General features: G+C 39.2%; 2 protein-coding genes across 2 annotated transcripts in view; both read left to right on the top strand.

Moving 5' to 3' along the window:
- Window positions 1-191: 191 nt before the first annotated feature.
- LOC137970082 (nitric oxide synthase-interacting protein-like) lies at window positions 192-6,481 on the top strand. Its single transcript, XM_068816556.1, has 2 exons — window positions 192-708; window positions 3,968-6,481. The coding sequence occupies exons 1-2, from the start codon at window positions 249-251 to the stop codon at window positions 4,426-4,428; spliced, it is 921 nt and encodes a 306-aa protein (XP_068672657.1). The 5' UTR covers window positions 192-248; the 3' UTR covers window positions 4,429-6,481.
- An 11,415-nt stretch (window positions 6,482-17,896) lies between these two features.
- LOC137971448 (interferon-induced very large GTPase 1-like) overlaps window positions 17,897-23,411 on the top strand; it is a 15,575-nt gene continuing 10,060 nt past the window's right edge. Inside the window, exons 1-3 of the mRNA XM_068818275.1 lie at window positions 17,897-17,900; window positions 18,316-19,353; window positions 19,419-20,242. Coding sequence (XP_068674376.1) covers window positions 17,897-17,900; window positions 18,316-19,353; window positions 19,419-20,242 — 1,866 coding nt within the window. The remainder of the gene's footprint in view (window positions 17,901-18,315; window positions 19,354-19,418; window positions 20,243-23,411) is intronic.

Raw genomic sequence — 23,411 nt, 5'->3', positions numbered from 1 at the left:
GCCAATTCAGCCTTTCCATTTTAAGTAAAGGTGGCAATAATGCATATAACTTCCTATTCTACATTGTTTTTACTGTGTTCAAAAATATCAAAATAGGAATTTCTCGACTGGATGGTTTTTGATCGGCCAAAAAGTTTTATTGGAGCTCATCCTCCCCACCCTAGCTGGAATTTCACTCTGTTAGCTTAGCAGCCAGGCCAGAATTTAACCCCCGCCATGTTTGTTTAGCGCAGAAACGTTTAATTAAAATGACAAGGCACGCAAAAAATTGTACAGCAGGGACGGTTTACACCTATCACGAACGGAAGAAAGATACCAAGAAGTCTGGTTATGGAAGTAAGGCCGTGCGGTTTGGTAAAGATTCGGTTAAAGATTTCGACTGTTGTTCGTTAACACTCCAACCCTGTCGTGACCCTGTAATCACGCCAGACGGGTTTATGTACGACAGAGAGGCGATATTAGAGTGCTTACTACACCAGAAAACCGAGGCTGCGAGGAAAATGAAAGCATACGAGAAACAAAAGAAGAAACAACAAGCTGAAGAGGCTGGAAAAATGGAGGAAAAGGAGCGATCAAAGGTGGAATCATTTGTGAGTCTGGAGAAAAGAATCACTACAAAACCAAAAAGCACGTTTACTGTATCAAAGGAAAAGAGTACTACAGGAGATTCAGTCCAAATGGTTGACGAAATGCCATCTACATCGACTGGTGAGCCAAATAGTCTATTCATGCTAGAATGAGTTATACTAGTGTACTAGTAGTAGCTGTTGCTATGTAAGTGCCAACAAGCAGAGACAGTCATTACAATGCACAGTTTGGACATCACTAAACACCGAAACAACGAAACGAAACACCAAATCACCATGTATGATCCTACCATACGTTCAATACTTACCGACAAAGTTGCCTAATTAGGCCTATAGCGCACAAATCCAACCTTTGTCAGTTAGTATTCAATGCATGGGGACGTGTACAAAACATGGACCCCAGGTCCATGGATCACCCCCGTGGACCTGGTCCATGGACTGCCCCTGTGGACCACCCCTCATTTTGTACAGTTTCGAGCAGAAAAATCTTTTAAACGAAAGAGAGAAGTGATTCTAGCACTTATCTGGACAATTTAAGCAATTGTCTCTTACGGACACCTGAAAAATTCAGGCGGATCCAACAGGACTTAAACCCATGACCTCTGCGATGCCGGGGCAATTGTCTACTAACTGAGCTATGAAGCCACTCAGTTGGGAGCAGGTCATGTTTTACATAGATTAAGTCCTCCCCTTGAGGCCTTATCATGCCTTTTGGCCTGGGCCTGTCTTATGCCACACTAGTAGGAATAAGCTGACCAGTTCGCTCAGTTGGTTGAGCATTGGACTTCCGTGCAGGAGGTTGCGGGATCAAATCCCTGTCGGACTAACACTCAGGGTCTTTAAATAACTGAGGAGAAAGTGCTGCCTTTGTAATGACATTTTCAAATGGTCAGACTTTCTAGTCTTCTACGATAAGGACGATAAACCGTAGTCCCCGTCTCACATCACTTGTGTGGGCCATTGAAGAACCCACACACTGTTCAAGAAGAGGGCGCCTGCATAAAACTACTTCCTATTCAGTTTATTAAAAATGTAAACTGCACGGCTGACATTTGCGCCATAAAAAAAGCAGTCTGACAAAGTCCCACACAGTGTTGTTCATTGACCCTGAAAGTGAAATGGTCAACTAATATATTCATTCATTCATTCACTCATTTTGTTGAGCTCATTTGTTCTGGTGAAGGCCTCGCTCAATGTATATTTGAAGCACTGGTTAAAAACGAATTCCTTTGGAGCCACCAAATAGGTGATATAGGTGTCTAGAAGAGACACAACAGCCATTAACATTCCTGAAAGTGATTTTTTTGTAGACTTCGTTAAGCGACTCAAAAATGATGCGTGTTTTCACGGGTAAGATTAATAAAGAGAGAGCACGCGCCAATACAGTATATTAGCAGGCAAGTCAGACCTTTAAAGAAAACAACAAAACTTTTAAGTTTACAAGACATGTTTCAACAGAAACTTCTGTCATCTTTAGTTGATTAATATACAAAGCATTAGAAGTTGATTCAACACGCTTTCAACAAGCAATCAACATTTTTTACGCTTTCAACAGTGTTGGACGACCTGTTCAAACGCACCCAACATTTGGTTCAACAAAGTGTTGAATGCATGTTGAAGCAAATGTTGTAACCGTTTAAAGTGTCCCTGTGATAAAAAAAAAAACTTCCTTTTTTCTTCAGATTTTGAAAGAGTGTTTGCTTAACACCTGATTGGCAAAATTTTGAGCTTTGATTTTTATCCAAAGGCCGTTTACTTTGAGTGTAAGTTTTGGATTTCATGGCTTTACTCACATTGAATACTGGCCGATTGGACCTAAGAGGGTTGGATCCAGGAAAAAGTGACGTCTAGGGCTCACTAGCTTATAATTTCAGCGTGTGAATGCAGCTTATTATGTATGCAAAGGCGAGCTTAAAAGTCTGAAAGTCCAAAACTCCCATGTTGCATATTAATTATGTGGGGTACACAGGCATTGCATTCTTAAACTAGTGATTTGATGTCATTTTTTCCTCGATCCAGATCTCTCAAGACCTTAAAGTTAATAATGGTGGAACATTAAATAGGAAATTTTCAGTTAAAATAAACAGGTGTCCTTTTGAAATCAAGGCTTAAAACTTAAGTCGCTTAGTGTCAAGTTAAAGAAAAATAAAAATTGATTTTTTGGTAGCACGGGCACTTTAATTAATGGGCCTTAGGTTGGATAAAATCAATGCTATATACAAAATCGCCAAGGTGTTTTCAGTGTGAATCATGTCGTGGGGAATCAACTTCTCTTGCATTTCTTGCATGGCACATGAAAGTTGTTTTTTTTGTAGAATTTTTATTTTGCAAGATACAGCCATGGATTGTATGTCAAATTGATCATTTAATTGTGTACTTTATAGACAATATTATTTCCTTTGAAAATTAAATTAAATTGTTCGCAACTCAATGGTCACAAAACGAAAACAAACTGCCCACGCGGGACAAAATTGACAACGGTGGCCAATAAGAACATGTGCAGCTGGTTCAGTCTTGAGCTTGTTCACTCAATATAAATATTAAATATAAATATTTAAGATAAATATTAAAGAATGCTCAAAGCAAGTGCACAACACAATGGTCACAGAAATGGAACAAAAATGTGTTTTCACTCATCTCCGAACACAGGATCATAAATATCCACGAGAACAATGTTGCATCATGCTAGTTTGTCTAATGACATCACACATCAAAACACGCGCTTTCATTGTTTCTTGAAGTCACATGATAAGCGGCCGTTGTTCCCTTACTTTCTCTTGAACACTCGAAAATTTTCCTGCATACACGACACTCTCGTGCTTCCACTCAATTAAGGCTGCTGCCTCGTCAGCCTCACGTCTGATTCGTTGGCAATAATTTGGCAAGGCTTTCCATACAGCTCAAACGTATGGTGCGGTGCCTGTGTAGTTGAGTAATTATTTCTGGAATGGACTTTGGTTTAGTTGTCAAGATATGTATACGTTTACCATGTAAACAAGCCAGAGAGTTGCATAACTATGGAAAGCCATAACTTTGGGATGTAATCAGTTATGTTTTGGAGTTTTGTCAGTGTACTGTGGCAACATTATTATGTGGTGTGGTTTTGTCATTACGTGACCAGATCTGATGGTTACGAGTTGTGTTTCCATCATGATGTGTTGAGGTCTTCTTTTGACTTGCTGTGTTTATAATCACATAGAGGGATAAGCTCGACGTCACCACTTGAAATGTAAACAGGCCTGATTTTTGTCATTTATGGAAACATTAAATTTAGAACCAACAGTTTAAAGATCAGCTTAAGGGATTTTTTTACACATCTACATAGTTGTATACTAAACTAAGCAATTTTCACCTTAAAATTTTAATGTTCTTCATTCTAGGTTCAAGTAACTCTGAAATTAAAGACAAGAACCTTCCAAGTTTCTGGGTGCCATCGTTAACACCACAAGCAGAGCCTACACTTCTGAAGAAACCAGACACAAAGACCTTCTGTCCAATGAGTGGTAAACCACTAAGAATCAAGGATCTTATACCTGTCAAATTAACCCCCATTGATGACAGAGATGGTCGGCCAATGGTGGCAAAGTCAGAGAGGTACAAGTGCGCAGTCACCCATGATACTCTTGGGAATTCAGTGCCATGCGCTGTGCTGAAAAACACCGGCCATGTGGTGACCATGGACTGCATTGAAAAGTTAATCAGAAAGGACATGCTTTGTCCTTTCACAGGCTCACAGCTGAAGGACAGTGATATCATTCCTTTGCAGCGTGGAGGTACTGGCTTTGCTGGGTCAGGGGTGCATCTAGAGGCCAAAAAAGCAGGCCCTGTACTTCAGGCTTAAGCACAAGGATTTTGCACCAGCAATCTGCAATTATTACATGCAGGAATTTTTTTTTTGCTATAGAGGTGTAATTGTGAACATGAGGGACCTTCAAACTTTAGAGAAGATTCTTCCTAAAGATTATCTTTCCATCATGAGCCAAGTTTTTCAATCATGGTTAGCCCTGACCTCCACTCCGTTCGAAATCAAAGGGTTGTCATATTATTCACCACTAGTCACCTTGGTGACAAGCTGCTAGGGGGTTATCCAATATGCTTAACAATTATTCGCCAAAGAAAAACCGCGACTTTGTCTCCGTTTTTGTTCACCCGCGATATTCACCAAATTATTGTTTTAGCGTATTGTGACATAGGTGATTATTTGAAAAATATGCATTTTCTTTAAAACAATTCATTTCTTTGTCTGTCACCTCGACAAAACGGCTTGCGGCCATTTTGAAAAGACCGTTTAGGTGATTATTGCGTAATAATCACCTCAATTGAAATCAGTCAGTGCAGAGGATTTTCAATAATCACCTATGTAATTGGCGTGGTACGTTTTCACAGACACGTTTATCTTTCTTTCTTTTTTGTTAAAACAAAGGGTTCTAGACAATCTTGATAAATCCGAGAACAGAGAAACTACAACCATTTTTATAAGAACGTTCGGGCTGAAATTAAACAAAGTTTCAAGGACATACCCAGGCTGAGATTCAGTTAAGAACCTGTTTAGAGCGGTTTACAGTTGAGTGTCCAAAGCGATTACTTCGGCCAATCACAGCAGGTGCTAACAGCGCAATGAACCAATCCAAATTCGTAGCAATTCCGCGCAACTTGCTCAAAGCGCGGGAAAAACCGCGCATGCAAGTCGCGATTGGTTTTGGTTTTCCTTCTCATTGGTTATTAACTGGCATGGCGCGAGATTTTTTAACGAATCACTAAGCGTAGCAATTGTAATCGTGTAATTACTTTCGGCAGTCATTTCAAAACTGCTCTATTTTTCCCCTTTTTTTGTTTTTTGTCTTTTGTTTTTTTGTTTTTGTGAGTTGTCTAAATGAAGGTAAGAGAAATGGGACGATAAATAAAGGCAAAAGAAATGGAACGGTATGATACACTGAAGAACAGCTCAGTAGGTAGTCGAACTTGGTATACCACAAAACCTAAAGAAAATGTTAAGAGCGTTTTCAGTCAGGTTCAATTTCAGCCCCAAAAGTGGACGTTCTTACACTATATATTTAAAAAAGAGAGTAACTTTTACAGTGTTCGCCATCGGAACATTGCGGAATCAAGTTATTATTGCTAACCAATTCAGCTTACCAACTTAGTTTCCAAATTACAATCATGCAAAACTTGAGTGAACGGCCCTCCCTTTCATGTTATGGAGCATGAGTGGCAGTCGACAATACTCTAAACGAGATCACACTAAAGCGTGTTTACAGTCTTGTTACTTCCTATATATTTACTTTAAATAGGGAACGAAAATTAAAAGTCTAAACATTCGTGTACTGGCCTTGTTCCAAGCATATTGATGGTTTGCATCTGAAGTCAGAGCGGCCAAGTTGATGTACAGAGCAATGCAGCAAAATGCCCTTTGGGAATTTGACTCTATTATTCAAAACTTGTGGAAGCATTTTCTATTGTTTTGTACACCAACATGGCTGTCTTATCACGTGGATGAAAACCAAGATTGATGCTGAGGAAAACAAATCAATGAAAGAAAAAAGTGATCTTCGCACCTACCTGGACAATTTAAGCGGTCAGTGTAAAACGCAGACTGCAGACCAGGGATAAAATGCAGACTGAGGTTATAACGTAACTGTTGAAAAAGTTCAAACCCCTTAGAAATGCTAACCTTAGGCCTAACAAGACGCCTCCAAAGGCGTATCCGTGGAATGCGCAAACAGTTAGCACAAATTGTCGACTTACAGTGAACTTCAAGTACAGGTAAACTTCGGAAAATGGCGAGAGATTACCAGAAAGATACATCTGTAAAATAACTTGAAGTTGTCTGTTGTAAAAACTCAATAAGTTTAGATCTTGTGATAAAATTGATTAAAAAGACAAACGCAACTAGATTCATTTTGACAACGTTTCGACATCGTCCGATGTCATCGTCAAGCAATGAATTTTAATCGGATGAAGCATAACTTATAGTACAAGAACAATAGAATAATATATACAATAGTACGCTAACAATAAATGTGAAATCTAAGTAAATTGTTTTGCCCTGACAGAGTCTGACTGCACATTAAGTGATGGTTTTAATTCTTTGATGTAGAACATCTCATGAAAACTCGTTATTAATGTTACTAAATTTGCAAATGCAAACAACGAAGCCCTATTAGCGGGTTCTCGGGATACGGATCTTTATTTATTTTTTGGAATGAGACTTTATTTAAATCCTACAGTTTTACTTCCTTCCTTAACTCCGTTCATCCAAAAATTACAAGATCAGCCTTAAATTATCCGAAAACCTTATTACAGACCACAGTTCAACAACTTATCATCCTGGGCCAGTTGTTCAAAAGCCGATTAATGCTAATCTCAGAATAGAAAATATCCTGCAAAGGTTGGTCAAGACAACGTGAACATAGGCGTTGTTGCTTGCAATATTTCGGCTGGCCAACACCAGCCTTCTTCAGGTTTATTGAATGGATAAATGCTAAATGCTAGTAACAAGATCTTTATATTTACCGGAAATGACATAAAATGCTACGTGATGTGTTATAAAAACGGAAATGCATAAAAAAGAGGAGAGAGAATAATACATGATAACAAGATGAAAAAAACAAAAAAAAAAAAAAAAAAAAAATTTTAAAAGGTAGCTAAACTAAATTACATTTCATCTCTTCTGTTAAGGCCTGCAGGCTCCAGTGTTTTTCCTCTGTGTATGAGGAATGCCTCTCGAGCCTTTCTGATGGAGTCACGACTAGTGTGTAGTTGTTCGAGCGGTATAAGGATCATGTGATCCTCCGCGTGACCACTGGTCAGGAAGTGTCGTGAAACCGCAGTGGGGGTATAACTACAAAAGGGGCTTATAATAGGTCGCCTATGTTCATTAAAGCGGTCTTTAAGACGACGTTTGGTCGAACAACTACACACTAGTCGTGACTCCATCAGAAAGGCTCGAGAGGCATTCCTCATACACAGAGGAAAAACACTGGAGCCTGCAGGCCTTAACAGAAGAGATGAAATGTAATTTAGTTTAGCTACCTTTTAAAATTTTTTTTTTTTTTGTTTTTTTTTTTGTTTTTTTCATCTTGTTATCATGTATTATTCTCTCTCCTCTTTTTTATGCATTTCCGTTTTTATAACACATCACGTAGCATTTTTATGTCATTTCCGGTAAATATAAAGATCTTGTTACTAGCATTTAGCATTTATCCATTCAATAAACCTGAAGAAGGCTGGTGTTGGCCAGCCGAAATATTGCAAGCAACAACGCCTATGTTCACGTTGTCTTGACCAACCTTTGCAGGATATTCTCTATTTTAAAGTTTTTTATGGTGTGGTCACGATCTATTTTGATCCAACGTAGAGCAAGTTTGATCGTACACGGTTTTTGCAGTGGTTTAATCCTTAAAAAGCTAATCTCAGGTTAAAAATGAACAAACGAGTTTTATTCTCTACTCCCAAATGCTGTTCAAGGCTGATATTCCGTGAAACTTTACATTAGAAGAAGTCAATAAGCAAAGGAAACTTTCACCAAAAAGTTGAAAACATGAAACAAAAGTTTATGCTAATCCTGGATTAAGGTAATTGGCTTTCGAACAACCGGGCCATGTATTCGAATTCCGTTTCTTACAAACTGTTTAAATCTGCCGTGGCGAAGACACGAAGACAACATGTGTACTCCATTTCTCAGAATGCTCAAAAATGGAAAATTCCGTAAATTATTATGCGTTCTATAGTTCAGTCCAAAGTTCTAATTTTACAATTCCATTATTAGAGTAACTTGGTACCAAACGTTTCACAATAACTTGAAATCTCGTCAAGAAAAAAGCTTAAATCCAGTAGTCCAGTCTGGGTTGAAATCGTCAAAACTCTTTCTATTATCGATTCAAAACTCAACAAAAGCTACAAGTAGTAAATAGTTCTCACAAACTACAAACGTTCGTCATGATTCTACACTCGAGCTGAACAAAAAACTATCAAACGCGAAAACAAAAAACCCTAGTGATCGCTTCTCGAGAAAACACTGTCTAGTTACTGCACTACCACACGTACGCAATCCTACTTTAAAAAATATCCCGTATCTCCTCAGTTCCCCCCCCCCCCCCTTTCCCAGGCAAAAATCCCATACCCCACATATTTTTCCTAAGTTTTCCCGCGTCCTGATCGCTTTTCGGCCAAGGGCTACGGTCAAGTGCTCATGTATTACGTACGGTGTACTATTGTCAATGCCGTAAGGGGCAGGTATAGGACAGTTTCAGTTGTTTATTTCTTCTGGCATAGAGGGTAGGGAAATTCCCGTGATTTACCTGGGAGGATGGTGAGGATTTGGTCTGGTCGACGGTTTCCTATCAACCGAATGTGGCTTGTTTCTTCAAGAGATTGAAGTTGCCCTTTCGTAACATGTGGTACACGATATTGTTTTGGTCAATGTCATGATAGATATATTTGGTAGATACCCCCTGAGAAGGCATATGTGGTTCAGTAAAGTACTTAACCCAGAACGATTGAAGAAAATAAAAGCAAATCGAGAAACATTTTGCTTCAAGGCTGACAAGGTTCTTTTCACCACAAGCTTAAGCGGGTACTCTGAGCTTCTGACAGGCTTTCCAACACCACTGTGTATATGAGTTAAGCCCTTTCCGGCGGGGTTAGTAACTGGATGGGAGACAACTTGTTGACAGGAACATACGACCCAAAATTCTATTTAAATGCCCAAAAATGCGAACTTAGCAAGGTACAAGATTTTGTTAGCCTGCCTTACGCAAACAAATATTGACGCAAAAGTAAATAAATATTGATATGTAGTTTTTAAGGAGAGCAGAAGGAACTTTTAGGAAGTGTCGATCGAGAATAAGAATCTGCGAGATGAAAACATCATAAATTTTGTGCCACGAATATAATACAAGTTACCATCAGCCGAAAAAAAAATTCGGGAGATTTTTGTACGTTCAATCTGAGTTCAATTTTTCTATCCTACTTTTGGTCGTACAAGTAAAATCACAAAATCGAAAGTGACATCCATTTTAGCGGCCGCCTGTGATCAAGTTACCGTGCGTGTTTAATACTGACAACTCACGAAACAAAGGATGCATCATGTGACAAAATGACGGCAAGACACCGGGTTTTTGTTAGCTTACTTTTTTCTTTCAAGTTTTATAAAGTTCGACAAGATACAAGTGCGAATTTAACACAAAGATCTCAATCGTTGATGAGGTGTCAGCTGAATTTTAAGCTCCTCCGAACGAGGTTAGTACTTGGATGGGGGACCGCTGCGAAGTTTCCCGTGACGGCGATCAGTAATTCGCCTTTTTTAAAACTTGATTTCATTTTTTATTTGTTTGGCCGTTGAAAGCTATTTTCTTACTTTCTTTCTACGTCAAAACGGCTGAACAAACCGGTTCCCAAGAAATATTGGAGTATTTGTGCGATGCAAATACTTCTAATGAAGTATTCGTTCTGTGCAAAATACCGTAATGTTCACAGCGGGAACACACTAGTATAACTACGAAGCAAGATCTAGAAGTAACGTAGAAAATTCTTCTTACCTTTAAAGCTTGTCTTTCTCAAAGAAAAACATCTGTCCACTTTATCGAATAGTTTAATACTGTGTCAATCATGGCCGGCGGAAAGATTCCACAGTAAATATTTTGCTTTCCTCGCAGTAACAGAAACTGTATCGCGGTGGCCGAGCGGTTTAACGCGCGCATATGATAGCGAAGCACAGGGTAAGTTTATGGTTTCTAATTAGTGCAGGTAAGTTCGGATAAACTGTAAGATATGAAGGTAAATTCAACCGATCAGAGCTTAATTCTAATATCCGTGGAGTATGCACACTTGTGACTACCAACAAGAAAAAAACGACACCAGCCCGGTTTTAAGACGTGGTATGCATTCCACGTAATTAGGCCTAAAACAATATTTAGGCTTAACTGATAGCATTTCTAATGGTTTTGAGCTTTTTTAACAGTTAAGTTATAACTCATTCTGCATTTTACCCCCGGTCTGCAGTTTGCGTTTTACACTGACCGCAATTTAAGCATTTTCCTCTTATGGATACCTGAAAAATCGGAACATTTCTCGGTTTTCACATGACGTCACGGCCGCCATGTTGGAGCCCCTAAACAAAGAAACGGCGGCAATGTTGGAGCCCCGGCCAAATTCTCTTTGAATTCACTCTATTATTTGCAAACTTTCTTTTGTTTCGTTGAAAAACATGGCTGTTTGATAACGTGAGTGAAAACCAACAATAGCTTAAATTGTGCAGGTAAATGCGAGAATCACTTCAGATCTTCCTTTCATCTAAAACCTGCACTTCACTTCAAGTAGATACATTTATGTCATTCATCGAAGCAATCACGTATAAACTGATAATATACATATAGTAGAATTTTTAAAAAGTGGAAAAGAAGTAGCACACAAAACAGAGCTTTCAGAAAAATAAATCAGGCGATGAGCACCTTGACAGAACAGCAAGAGAAGTTCCAGGGGCAGCCCCTTCCCACCTCCCCCTCAACATTTGCGGTCTTAACCCCTAACTAGTGCAATGTTTGCCTGTCATCGTGGCTAGTCATCCATAACATGTAAGAAATATAATGTCAATGGTTGCATCACTCGCTTCATCACGCTTTCTAGTCACATGCAGATGGTGGAAGGACAGTGCGTGGATTGCCGAGTCATTGAAACCAGGTAATTCAAATGGAACAAACGTTAATCGTATTGCCATTTCAATTACCAGAGAATTTTGGCACTTGCTTTCATTCTCTTCCCATATCATTGGAGAAATGAATATTTGTTAAACAGCAAAGATAAATTGCTTTACGCTAGATGCTGGCTGTAGCGTGAACTGATTCTGAAATACACTGTATCGACTTAAATGTTATCAAATGATCACACTTTGAAGATGAACATTTGGCAGGCACCTGTTTTAGGGCTTTCATACTGAAGTGTATTCCTCGTGGAATTCACAATAGCTTTCCGTGATTGTTTCAATTTATTTATCATGCAAATTTTAATAACCTCTTCGCAGGATTTAAATCACTTTGCGAAATCGTTTACCCACACATTGATGGAATGCTTTCACTTCCGTTGATTTCATGCAGCGAAACGGTTATATGAATAACTTCTACGTTCCTGCTGTCCTGTACAAAAATTCACATAATCGCACAGCAGTCAGTGGTATATCGAGTCTATCTCAAGCTCATGAATGCCCAGGAGGATTTAGTGGTGAGAGATCATAAAATAAATGTATTCATAGAACTTGATTTAATCAGTGACATTCGAAAAGTGAATAAGATGCATGATATCTTCCGTAACTTAGTCATTGCCAGGGAATATTTGCAATAATCTCCTTAGTAAGTGGGTCATGCAGTATTCAAAAGTGACTTTTCCTGTCAAACACGCATGCATTCCTTCAATTTCCTTCCTGCTATTTTTTGATTCATATATCTGAATCAAGCTCCTGTGGAAGGTCGTATTTACACTGACAATTTCATGCAATTGAAGCACTTAAGATGTTCAACTTTTTGTCCAGGAAACATTTGGTTTGTCCAGTTGTTGGTACAGGCACTTGTGGTTCACGAAGAGTGTTAAAGCTATTTATATCTCTGTAACTGAAAAAAAAACAACCATTTTTTTAATCTCTACAGGTTCGATTGACTGCTGCCAATACCCTCAAAACTGGTATCCTTCCTCTAGTAGTAGCGATTCCTCTTGTTGTTTATTCGTGTTTTGTTCGGGGGAGAGGGGGGGGGGGGGGGGGGGGGGCGCGGTTTATGGACCGGTTCAATTCGACTTTATAGTTTCTGAATTTGTGAACATTCAACATGGACGTAAGTCGATTTACTAACGAGGTAGACTGTAGCGCAGTTAAGGCGGCTTACTACAGTTTTCCGAAGAAAAAGATCAATATTTTGAAATCTGTGAAATTAAAGCAACAGGATATCTCTCCTGATGTGTTAGTTACTGCAATTGATGAAAAATGTGTAATTTTAACCTAACAAAAAAATGCAAATCAGGGGAAAATGCTAACTATAGTGACCGAGCTCCTGAATGGGGGACTGGAAACTAGACGTTTCAAAGCCTTTTTTCTCAAACACTGGCCGTACAACCCCTCCTTACAATTTCAGGATTTCCTTAGCGAGAAAAAATAATCATGTATAGAAATAAATAGTTAAATCTGTCAGACAGGTTTTTGCAAATGGCAAAAACGTCTATTTTCGTCTATTTTGATAATACCTGAAAAACTGTCTGATAGATCTTTTTAAAATAATTTGACGGTTTCGTCTTTATATTGTTTACTAATTCCCAAACTTTTAACCGTGGTCGTTCGGCTAGCTAAAAAAGAAAAAAGTCTTTGAAATGTCTAGTTTTCCAGTCCCCCCTCCAGGAGCTCGGTCATTATATTAAGCATTTTCCCCTGATTTGCATTTATTTGTTAGGTAAGATTACATTTTACATCAATTGCAGTGACTAACACTTCAGGAGAGACATCCTGTTGCTTTAAATTTCACAGATTTCAAAATCTTGATCATTTTCCTCGGAAAAACTGAAAATTAAATTTCCTGGCTTGAATACCAAGCCATTAAGATCAACTTGCGTTGCTAGCTGCTTAACCCTCAAACTTTTCCTCCTTAAGCAATTTTTTTCTTGTAGTGATGTATTTGCAAACAATACGCCGCTTGCATTTTCTAAAAAATGTAGTTGAACCCCGAGAAAAGTAGATTTTTGAGTATGAAACGAGAAGTTTGTCTACGTGCCATGACTTATTTTGTGGTTTCTTCATAGTAAGGCTCAATTCATTCCATTTCAAAAGGTTGTCTGAAGTGATTGGGTCCATTAGTTGCCATTTTCTTAACATCTTTCAGCCATAGATGACGTGGAATTTTATTTGGATGACTTTCTTCAGGTGTGTATTGTCGTAATTTATCACAGTTTTTTCACCCGCAATTGTGTTAATTTAACTTGCATTAATTAAACTTAGGATTTATGGGATGTGCAATTTCCTATTATTAAGCAATGTTGTCGAGTTATACACTTCTTCTTTGCTTCCAAAGCGACTGTCGAGCAATCTCGGAGTATTGAGTTGCTTTAGACAGTAGGCCAAGGGTAGGGAAAAAGAAGAAATTATTAGTAGAATCCCACAGTTAGGAGGATACGATCGATGTACGTCTTTGATGATGGTTTCAAATTAGCGCTGAGTACTATATGACTGAAATACTTGGCCACTCGGCTTAGACTGCTAAATAAAAAGTAAGTGCGATATGTTTGATTTAAGATTGTAAGTTGTGGTCAAAATAACTACGCACCGTTTTTCAGAAACGATACAGGAATAATCCCCCCTGAGAGGACATGTGGTTACGGAACTCAGAAGATTGAAGAAAATAAAAGGGAATCGAGTAACATCGGCATGGAGGGTGACATGCTGATCATTTCCGAGTACACTTCGATTTTTTTTCACAGCACGTTAAAGCGCGAATTGCTGTGGTTATTAGTCCAATTCTTGGTGTGAATAAAGTGCAGTAATATACACGAGACTTGTGAATCTCCAAATTCACCAACAGCTTGCTTTGGTGCTCGTCTTCTCATTTAAACCTTGAGATGCTTTCACGACACAAGTTCACTGAAGTTATACCTGTCTGACGGGGTTCAGTAATATCTGGATGGGAGACAATAGAGATGTACGACGTGCTATTTTCCTTTTCCTCATCGGAATACTCATATTTAACGGAATCTGACCATTCGTCACTTTAGGAGACAGAAATACAGAACCTGCGAAAAAGAAGGCACAAAAGCACATTAAAATGAATGTATATTTTGAAGTTTGGGTTATTAGAAGAATGACAGAAGTGAGCTTCTCACTTAGCTGGACAATTTTATGCAATTATTTCTTGGTGCTTGCTGTCTACAAGAGACAGTTATTGCTCAAAATTGTCCAGCTAATTGCGAGGATCACTTCTCTCTTTCGAAAAGCGCATTGTTACGATCTCTGAGCCTGCAATCTCAAAACCACGTTTCAAGTGATTTCACTGTGCGGGTAAATACCATCTCCCTGTACGACCGCAAGTGATTTCACTGCACGTGCAATTACCAGCTGCCGGCGCGGCCAGAGAATGACTATATATGACATAAGATCTATGCCATGTGTGTCAATCAGTCCAAAATGGTGTCGAAATGCTGAAAAGGTCTGGCTTCGGAACGATACACGCGGGATATCATAAAACGCGCGGGAAAAACGACATGAATGGTATGCGTTCTCCTGCATCGAATAACCTGCGATCAAGCGTACTTTTCTTGAGACAGGGCGCTAAAAAGTACGCCTGATACAATTTCTTAACGAGTCGTCTGCCGCCCACCTGTCAAGAGATGTTATCATGTGTCATGCTATAAATGTGAGCCAATCAGATTTTTACCGGAAATTACCTGCACGCTGCGATTCAAGTAAAGACGCGACAAAAACAAAATAGCACTCTGGCTTTGATTTCTGCAACCAAAGCTATTTCTGCAAATCTGCTTGACAGTTGGTGCGGTTTCTCTGTTCAAACCATCAAGGAACAAAGAATTTCGAGATAAAATGGCAGAAAAAGCCCGAATTCTTCATGTCATCATCAGGCGCAATCAACAATACAATAAACTTTATTTTATAAAACTCGAATATTTGAGATGCCAATAAAAGATGCTATAAAAATAGATATGAGGAAAATGGACTTTGAGAAAGTCTAGTTTTTCAGCAGCAGCTACTCAGCTATCATTTTGTTAGAGGTGTGTTCAGATTGTTCAGCGATTCCGTAAACAGTGTCGAATTTCTCTGTCAAGCTCGGCTGATTCCCCGAATGTGGCAGCCCTAAAGTTCTATTCGGTTCTTTTGGATTCGCAACTTGTTGCTTCCGAATAGATTCCAAAGGACTTGCCACAACTACAAACGTTTTCGAGTTCGTGGAAGAAGAACGATGCATTTTCTTCTAGAATGCTCAGGCCTGTATTACCGGTAATAACACTATTGCGAAATCCTGTAGGAAGTACAACTGTAATGTCTTCTTTTACTCAAACCATTCTTCGGATGCATTCTCTCCGCTCTTCCTTTCAAGGTTTTTGGAAAAAAATCTGAAGTCGAAGCAACAGCAGCTGTAAAACAGAGCCTAAACATCACTCGTGTTGAAATCGTTGAAATCCTTCTTGGCGCCCATAATACACCGATTGCAAATATGGCGGCCCCTGCGCGAAAGCGAGGCTTTTCGGTAGTAACCGTTGCTAAGGCCAATTCATCTCTCATTTGTTTTGTCGAAGCGAGTGCATTCGCTCGTTGTTGGCTGTTTATGTGCTCCATTAATTCAAGTAAACTGGTGAGAAAATATTTTTCATCCGAAGCAGAAGTCGAGGAAAGCTTAGAAAAGTTTTATTCATACTTTCGAAGTATGCCAGATAATTGTTGCGTACCGTTGTGTCACGGAGTCAGGATACAGAGTTGGACCAGACGGCAAAAAGATCACTTATCACGATCTTCCCCTAAGAAATCCTAAGAGGCTTAAGGTATTTGATAAAAGAACCGATTATTGTATTTATTTGCCTATTTGATGGCAGGTGTAAACAAATACCATTTCCGAATCCTTTGCAGACTTGGCTGGTAAAAATCCGAAAAGATGCCTCGAAGGATTTCAAATTAACCAAGCGAGCTAAAATCTGCTCGCTACACTTCAAAGATTCAGATTTTCGTCTCACTTTAAAATGTCGCCGGTACATTAAAGACGATGCTCTTCCATCCATATTTCCGTGGTCAGTGTCGTCTCCAAATCGAAAATCGCCGCGAAAAAGGCAAAATGTTTTTGAGATGCCTTCTTGTCCGACGATGGATAATTTGGCGACCAATGAAAACAACAAGGGTGATAGTCAGGACAAAGAAATCGCCGATTTGAGAGCACAAATCGCCGCACTACAGGACGAAAATTTAATTCTTCAAGAAACCAACAAAGATCTTACAAAATCATTGGACGAACAACTGAGAAACCAGTTCGGCATACTTAAGTTTAAAGAATCAGATTCAGACATTAACCTTTTCACGGGATTCCCGAACTATCAGACCCTGCTGACCTGTTATAATTTTCTAAATCCGGGTACCAACGGAGAAAAAAAAAGAAAAAATTGCCTACGTTTCCAGTGTAACCGATGAAGTGGACTTCACGTGTGAAGCTACAACATCGTGCAAATATCCTTCTATAAAGAAATTCACACCGCGTTCAAACGAGTTGTATGTGAATGGGGGAAGGCCGTTTAAGCATTTCTTCATGTCTTTCTCAGAAGGACAAAACTTAAATTTTTCTTCATTTTCCCTGAGAAGTTCGACGTCACTTTTTTTCGTTGGAGCACCTGCTTGCGCGTGTGCGGTATTTTTATCCACTGGGATTTCCTTTGCTCTAGAGTAAAACAAAGAAGAAAAGCATTGTAACGCTTTTTCCAATGAGTATAAATCCATAAAGAAATAGCACAATTAAAGTAGCGAGGCTTCACTGTTAAAAACTATTTTCTTACTTCGCAACGAGCTGTGCTTTCACTGTCAAACCTTTCAGGCTGGCGTTATGGTCCCGAAGATACTGCCTCAACTCGTTAACATGCATTTTCTCCACTGGCCTGTCCATGACTTTCTAATTTAACGTTCTAACTTTCTGGAGAGAGCTCAGAAGACTTACAACACAAGCAACTGTGGCATAAAATTCACTCGCATCAACAAAGGAAAGCAGAGACGAATTGGCCCTTAGCAACGGTTACTACCGAAAAGCCTCGCTTTCGTGTATCGGCCGCCATATTTGCAATCGGTGTATTTCATCAGCTGTTAACCGATTTACAAGAAGCATGATTTGCAATTCTGTAACCAATCGGAGCGAGGCTCCAAAAGCTCTATTGTTTTTCGGCCAATCAGAGTAAAGTCCAGATTCTGGACTACGAGCAGACGACTCGTTAAGAAATTGTATCAGGCGTACCTTTTCCCACCATGTCTAAGGAAAAGTACGCCTGATCGCAGGTTAGCATCGAACGTAATAAGTTATATGGACTATTAAAATAAGATTTATTCGTTTCTTTATAGAGAGTAATAGCATATTAAGTATCCTAAGGAGGCTAAGTAAAACAACCAACGAGGCCATGTTTGCGTACATGTATGTTCACATTTCATATTATATCATATCATATCATATCATATCATATCATATATACCCTAAGATTTTATAGCAGCTTGGTGTAACTAATATCTCCCAGCATTTACCGTCCTAATCATGATATACCACAGAGGACAGACCACAACACCAGAAACTGCCCTGCCCGGATGAATGAGTGAGTCCCGCAAAATGATTTATTAATCACTTACTTCACATCCTTTTAACACAGGTCGTACTCGATAAACCATTACAAGAACAGGGTATGTTGGTGATTGCAATATTAAGGTGCTACTTCGCTTGCGAGGAGGAGGAGGAAAAGAAGGCGCTAGAGAAGGAGAACAAAGCGGGAATGCTCCCCAAACAAATGAAACTGAACTACAAGGTACTTCCAATTCCTCTACTTGTCGAATAATGAGTCTCCATAAGAAGTCTAGTATCCGTATATGTTGAAGAAAAGATGAAACTTTTGGTGCTGAAGTTATGGAATTAAAGAGATTTGCTGAGAGTTATACAACTTAATAGTTAACCATCTGGGTATGTACTCAGTAATAGAATCTCTTCGTAACAAATCCGTCCTATTCAATCTGCAGATCTTAGCACCAAACTCAACAACGTTGCTGATGGCAAGCCAGAGGACACAGAGGTTGAAGTGAGAGCCCTGTTTTCAGAAATTAATTCCCTGGAAGATTCATATGACAAGAAAAAGCTTTTAACTAAATTGACCGCTGTGGCAATAAGAGGACTACAGGAAGACTTGCAAAATCTTCTCAAAGAAAATGGCTTAAGTGACATGGCTTTACAACTTGTCTGTGATTACACAACGAGGCAAACTGACCTTACCAAAAAGCTTCACCAGGCCCAGAAGTATGAAACAAAGCAAGATGAGTTTTACGTGGTGCTTTCTGAAAAACTTCTCCCAAAGCTTGAAACACTTGGCGCCCTTGTTTCTAACGATATTGAAGTCGAAGGTCAGAACAGCTGGGTCGAACAATTAATCAAGAGAAGCCCCTCTCTAACCAAGCTTCGCAGGATGAATTATAGTGAGCTCGACAACTTAATAGCAGGAGCAACTAATGGAGACCGCTCAGTTGTGGAGAATTTGTTTGCAGAAGGAACTGAAATCAGAGAGCAATGCCAGCGGTATGGCATTGCACTTAAAACCGCAGAAAAGCTTGAGAGAAAAGGCGTCAAATCGGCAAGCGACATGTCAAAAGAGCAACTGCTAGAAATAATTGAAGAGGCAGGCAAGGAAGAAAAACCCTCAACTTTAAAGAAAATGTATTTTAACGAGAGTAGCGAGCGTGTTACAGAAAGGAAGGTGCAAAACGAGAAGATTGAGCAGAATAAGAAAAGAATTGAAGAGGCAAAGGGGCTTGCTCAAGAAGCGCGTAAAATTACCCAAGAAGCTTCTGAGAAAAGCGAGAAGGCGTTGCACGAGAAAATGACGGAAATTGCCGGCAAGTTGAGTCTACCAGAAGGATGGGACAAACAGGAAAAGGATGATCCAAATGCCCTTTTGGAGCAGCTAAATAGAGAGATCAACATTGCATCAGATTCTCTGGCAATACCGCCTTATGTCACAAATGAAGATATTGCTTCAGCGGCAAGCGGTGGACTGGCACTTTACGGTATCCTATTTGATGATAATAACATAGAAGGTTTTTCCGAAAACCCACCGTTCCCGTTACTTAAGAAACCAGAATACGTGGAGTGGCTAAGCCCAGCTCTTGGATTTCAAGTACGGTCTTCAAATCAACCGAACAGCAAGCATCTACCAAATTTTACAAAACGGCGAAATCTTCCGGTCTCAGCATAGCCGCTTCGGTAACAGGTAGTGGTTGGGGATTTCATGCTAGCGCATCTGGTGCCCATAGTAGTGAAAGCAACCAAGACACTTCAACAAAGAAGCAGAGAAACACAACTCGCGCAACTGTTACCCAGTACATTTCTCAACCAACCAAGGCTTTCCGCATCCCCCTGGAAGATATGGAGCTGAACTATGAAGCTAGAGGTCACGCGAAAGAGGTAAAGGACAAAGAAAGCGCAGAGAATTTTTTGAAAATGTATGGATCACACGTGCCAAAGGGCGTTCACACCTTGGGTGGAATATTCTTCCGAAACCTGGATGTGAACACTGAAAGAGAAGCAAGTGTATCAGAAGTAATGATGGCAGCAGGCAAGCAATTTGACACCGAGGTCTCAGCCGGTTACAGTGGTTTTGGAGTCTCTGTTGGAGGCTCAGTGAAGACAAATTCATTCGAAATAAGTGGTTCTACTGATGCTTCGTCCACCGAGAACGTGAAATTCATGTCAGAAATGACTGTGCAAGTGTTAGGACCACCAACTACAAACCCTGAAATGTTCAGTCAATTACTACAAAGCAACAATGCAACATGGTATGTGATTGATCGAGGAAATCGCGGTGCTCTTGTTCCTGTATGGGAGCTAATGCCTGACCTGAAAGAACAAGCAGAAATTCTTAGAAAAGTGTGGAAAGAGAGTCAGGAGAAATTCAGGGTAAGCTTTTAAAATAGAAATGATTGACAACTTAACTTATAAAATTTGTAAAAGGGGTTCAAGAAAAAACAGTCATATATGCTTAGTAATTATGACAAATTGTTTTCATCAACTTAACTAGGTTTTCTAATTGAAAAACACATTAGCTTTAGTTTCTTGGAACGGGACTATGACTACGGAGTGGGATAAAGGGATAAATGTTTTATTAGCAAGACCTGTGGGGTATGAAAAACAGAAGTGAGATTCCGAACAAAATAAGTACCATTTAAAGACCTTCTAAGATGATTCCGACTTGTTTTTGGGCTAAGGAACAACCAGAAATTCTTGAAAAAGAATTCGTTTAAAGGAGGATTAAAAGTGTGTAGTATTTAACATCAACTTTGATGGGGTGGGCTTGCTAGTTCCTGGATTTCTCTTTTTTTTACCTAGAGTAAAGCAGCCCTTAACTTCCTCCTAAGAATTTAACAATAAAGTTAATGTTTGAAGAGCAATTTTCCTGGCCGTCAGGGATGTCCAGTTTAACTGGTCTGAAGATATTTTGATGATTTAATTCCATGTGCATAAACATAATTTTTGTTCAATTTCTCTTCAAATTTCTTATATGCACTATCACTGTTTTAAGCCAAGACCGATAACTCAAATCTTTAAGTTAATTCTATACTCAAAGCGATCCAGGGATCCAAATTTAAATACCCAATTTAAATCCAATGGTTTGGCGCCCTTGTTACTAACCGGATATTGAAGTCGAAGGTCAGATTAGCTGGGTCAGGAAAGTTGTCAAGTTATGGAACAGATGATAATATGATGAAAACATTTAAAGGTATAACAAAGTTGTTTTGAGAAAATTGCCGCAAAAGAATAAACTATAATAAGGTACTGTGAACATAAGAACACCAAAACGTTTTTGTCAATATTGTTGTTTGAAGGAATATGAACACCCTGTGCTGGTCCACCAGCACTCATGTTCAAAACTGACCAATTGATTCTCAGAGGGTTGGATGTAGAGAAAATTGACGTCATTTATTCACTACCGGTAGCTTAAAATTTCAGCGTGTAAATGCAACTTATTGAAACTCCTGTGCTGCATATTTAATTTAGCTGCGTACACACGCATTGTATTCTTAAACTAGAAAACAACGAGACCGAGCTTGTACAACCCGGCTGCAACCCCCTGGATGTTAGATTTTCAGATTTTTCACAACTCAGATGTCAGATTTTCACAACTTGGATGTCGGATTTTCAACAAGTGGGATGTCGGATTTTCACAACTCGGATGTCGGATTTTTACAACTCCGATGTCGGATTTTCAACGAGTCGGAAGTCGGATTTTCACAACTCGGATGTCGGATTTTTACAGCTCCGATGTCAGATTTTCAACGAGTCGGATGTCGGATTTTCACAACTCGGATGTCGGATTTTTACAGCTCCGATGTCGGATTTTCAACAAGTCGGATGTCGGATTTTCACAACTCGGATGCCGGATTTTTACAAGTCGGATCGCACCTACAAGCCTCCGTAAAATGATCAACATGTCAGCCTCAAAGCCACTGTTTCTCGATTCCCTTTCATTTCCTTCAATCTTCAGAGGGCTATTTACCTAAGACATCTACCATGGCACTATAATGATATACAGTACCAAAACAATATCGGGTACTATTAGAGCTACATATTACGCAAAGAAAGCTTGAATCTCCAGGAAGACAAAACGCCGCTCAGTTCACAATATGGAATAAAGAGCTGTGTTACTGCACTACCACACGTACGCAATGCGTGCCTATTTTTTTGTCATTCTATAACTAGGATAGGATAAAATAGAATGGGATAGGATAGGATAGGATAACTTTATTTATACACGGTGTTTCCATCAGTTGATTTAGTTAATTATCTATAGTAGTATGTCTATCTACCTAACTACAATAAAATTTAATGATAACAATTCAGATAAAAGAAAGAAATAAAAAAATCTGCTTTTCATGGAGGCCGTGACTGTCTAAAATTTACTTAAAATTAAGATATTACTTTAAACTGTGGCGACTTACCTAATTTAGATTTGAAATCGGTCAGTGAAGACGCTTGACCTAGGTCTACAGGTAAGTTGTTGCACAACTGAGCTCCATTATACAAAAAACCTCTCTTGAGATAATTAGTTCGCGATTGTGGAAGAACTATCTCATTAATATATATCAAAAACAGAAGAGGTTCCAAAATTGTTCCCTGGGGAACACCACATCTTAGACATTTCGGAGTTAACTTACAAGAATTTAGATGACAAATCTGTGTTCGATTATCTAAATAAGAAGCAAACTATTGATGGCTGGTCCAACAAATTAATCCCATAGTATTGCAATTTTCGTAACAAAATATCGTGATCTACTGTATCAAATGCCTTTTTGAGGTGTGAAAAGACTACGGCATTAACAAGACCATGATCTATATCCATTGCCCAGCTATCTGTAGCTTCGATAAATGCTGTGAGCGTGGAATGCAAAGACCGAAAACCGGATTGATGACACGAGAGAAAGTTGTTTTTAGTTAAATAATGATAAAGCTGATCGTAAATTATCCGTTCAAAGACTTTGGTCACAACTGGAATTACTGATATTGGTCGATAATTCGTCGGATCAGAGCGCTTCCCAGAATTTTTATACAGTGGAGTGACTCTGGCAGATTTCGACTCATCGGAAAAGATGCCAGTCATTAGGGTTTTTTTATTCGTCGGATCAGAGCGCTTCCCAGAATTTTTATACAGTGGAGTGACTCTGGCAGATTTCGACTCATCGGGAAAGATGCCAGTCATTAGGGATTGATTAAATATATGAGTAAGAGATTCCGCTAGTACATCAGGGCTTTCCCTCAGGAGTTTCGCTGAAATATTATCTAATCCAGTTGCCTTTGACTTGCAAAGCTTTAATAGTAGTGCAAAAACATGCGTTGGTGTTGTTTTTTCAAAAACAAAAATTTTATCGGTTTCAGTAAGAAATTCTTCGAAGGATTTATAAAATCCTGTCACGTCTCTGCTAAGGCTTGACCCAATTTCTCTGAAAAAGGAGTTTAGCAGTTCTGCTATATCTGTTTGATCTCCAGAATTTACTCCATTATATTCCACTCAATTTTGTTGGACTTACGTGAGGTCAGTTTATTGATTGTTTTCCATGTTTTCCTTTGATCC

This window comes from Montipora foliosa, chromosome 9 (genome assembly GCF_036669935.1).
Source record: "Montipora foliosa isolate CH-2021 chromosome 9, ASM3666993v2, whole genome shotgun sequence".
NCBI lineage: Eukaryota > Metazoa > Cnidaria > Anthozoa > Scleractinia > Acroporidae > Montipora > Montipora foliosa.
Note: the sequence above shows the minus strand (reverse complement) of the source record. Positions and strands in the feature narration are given on the sequence as shown.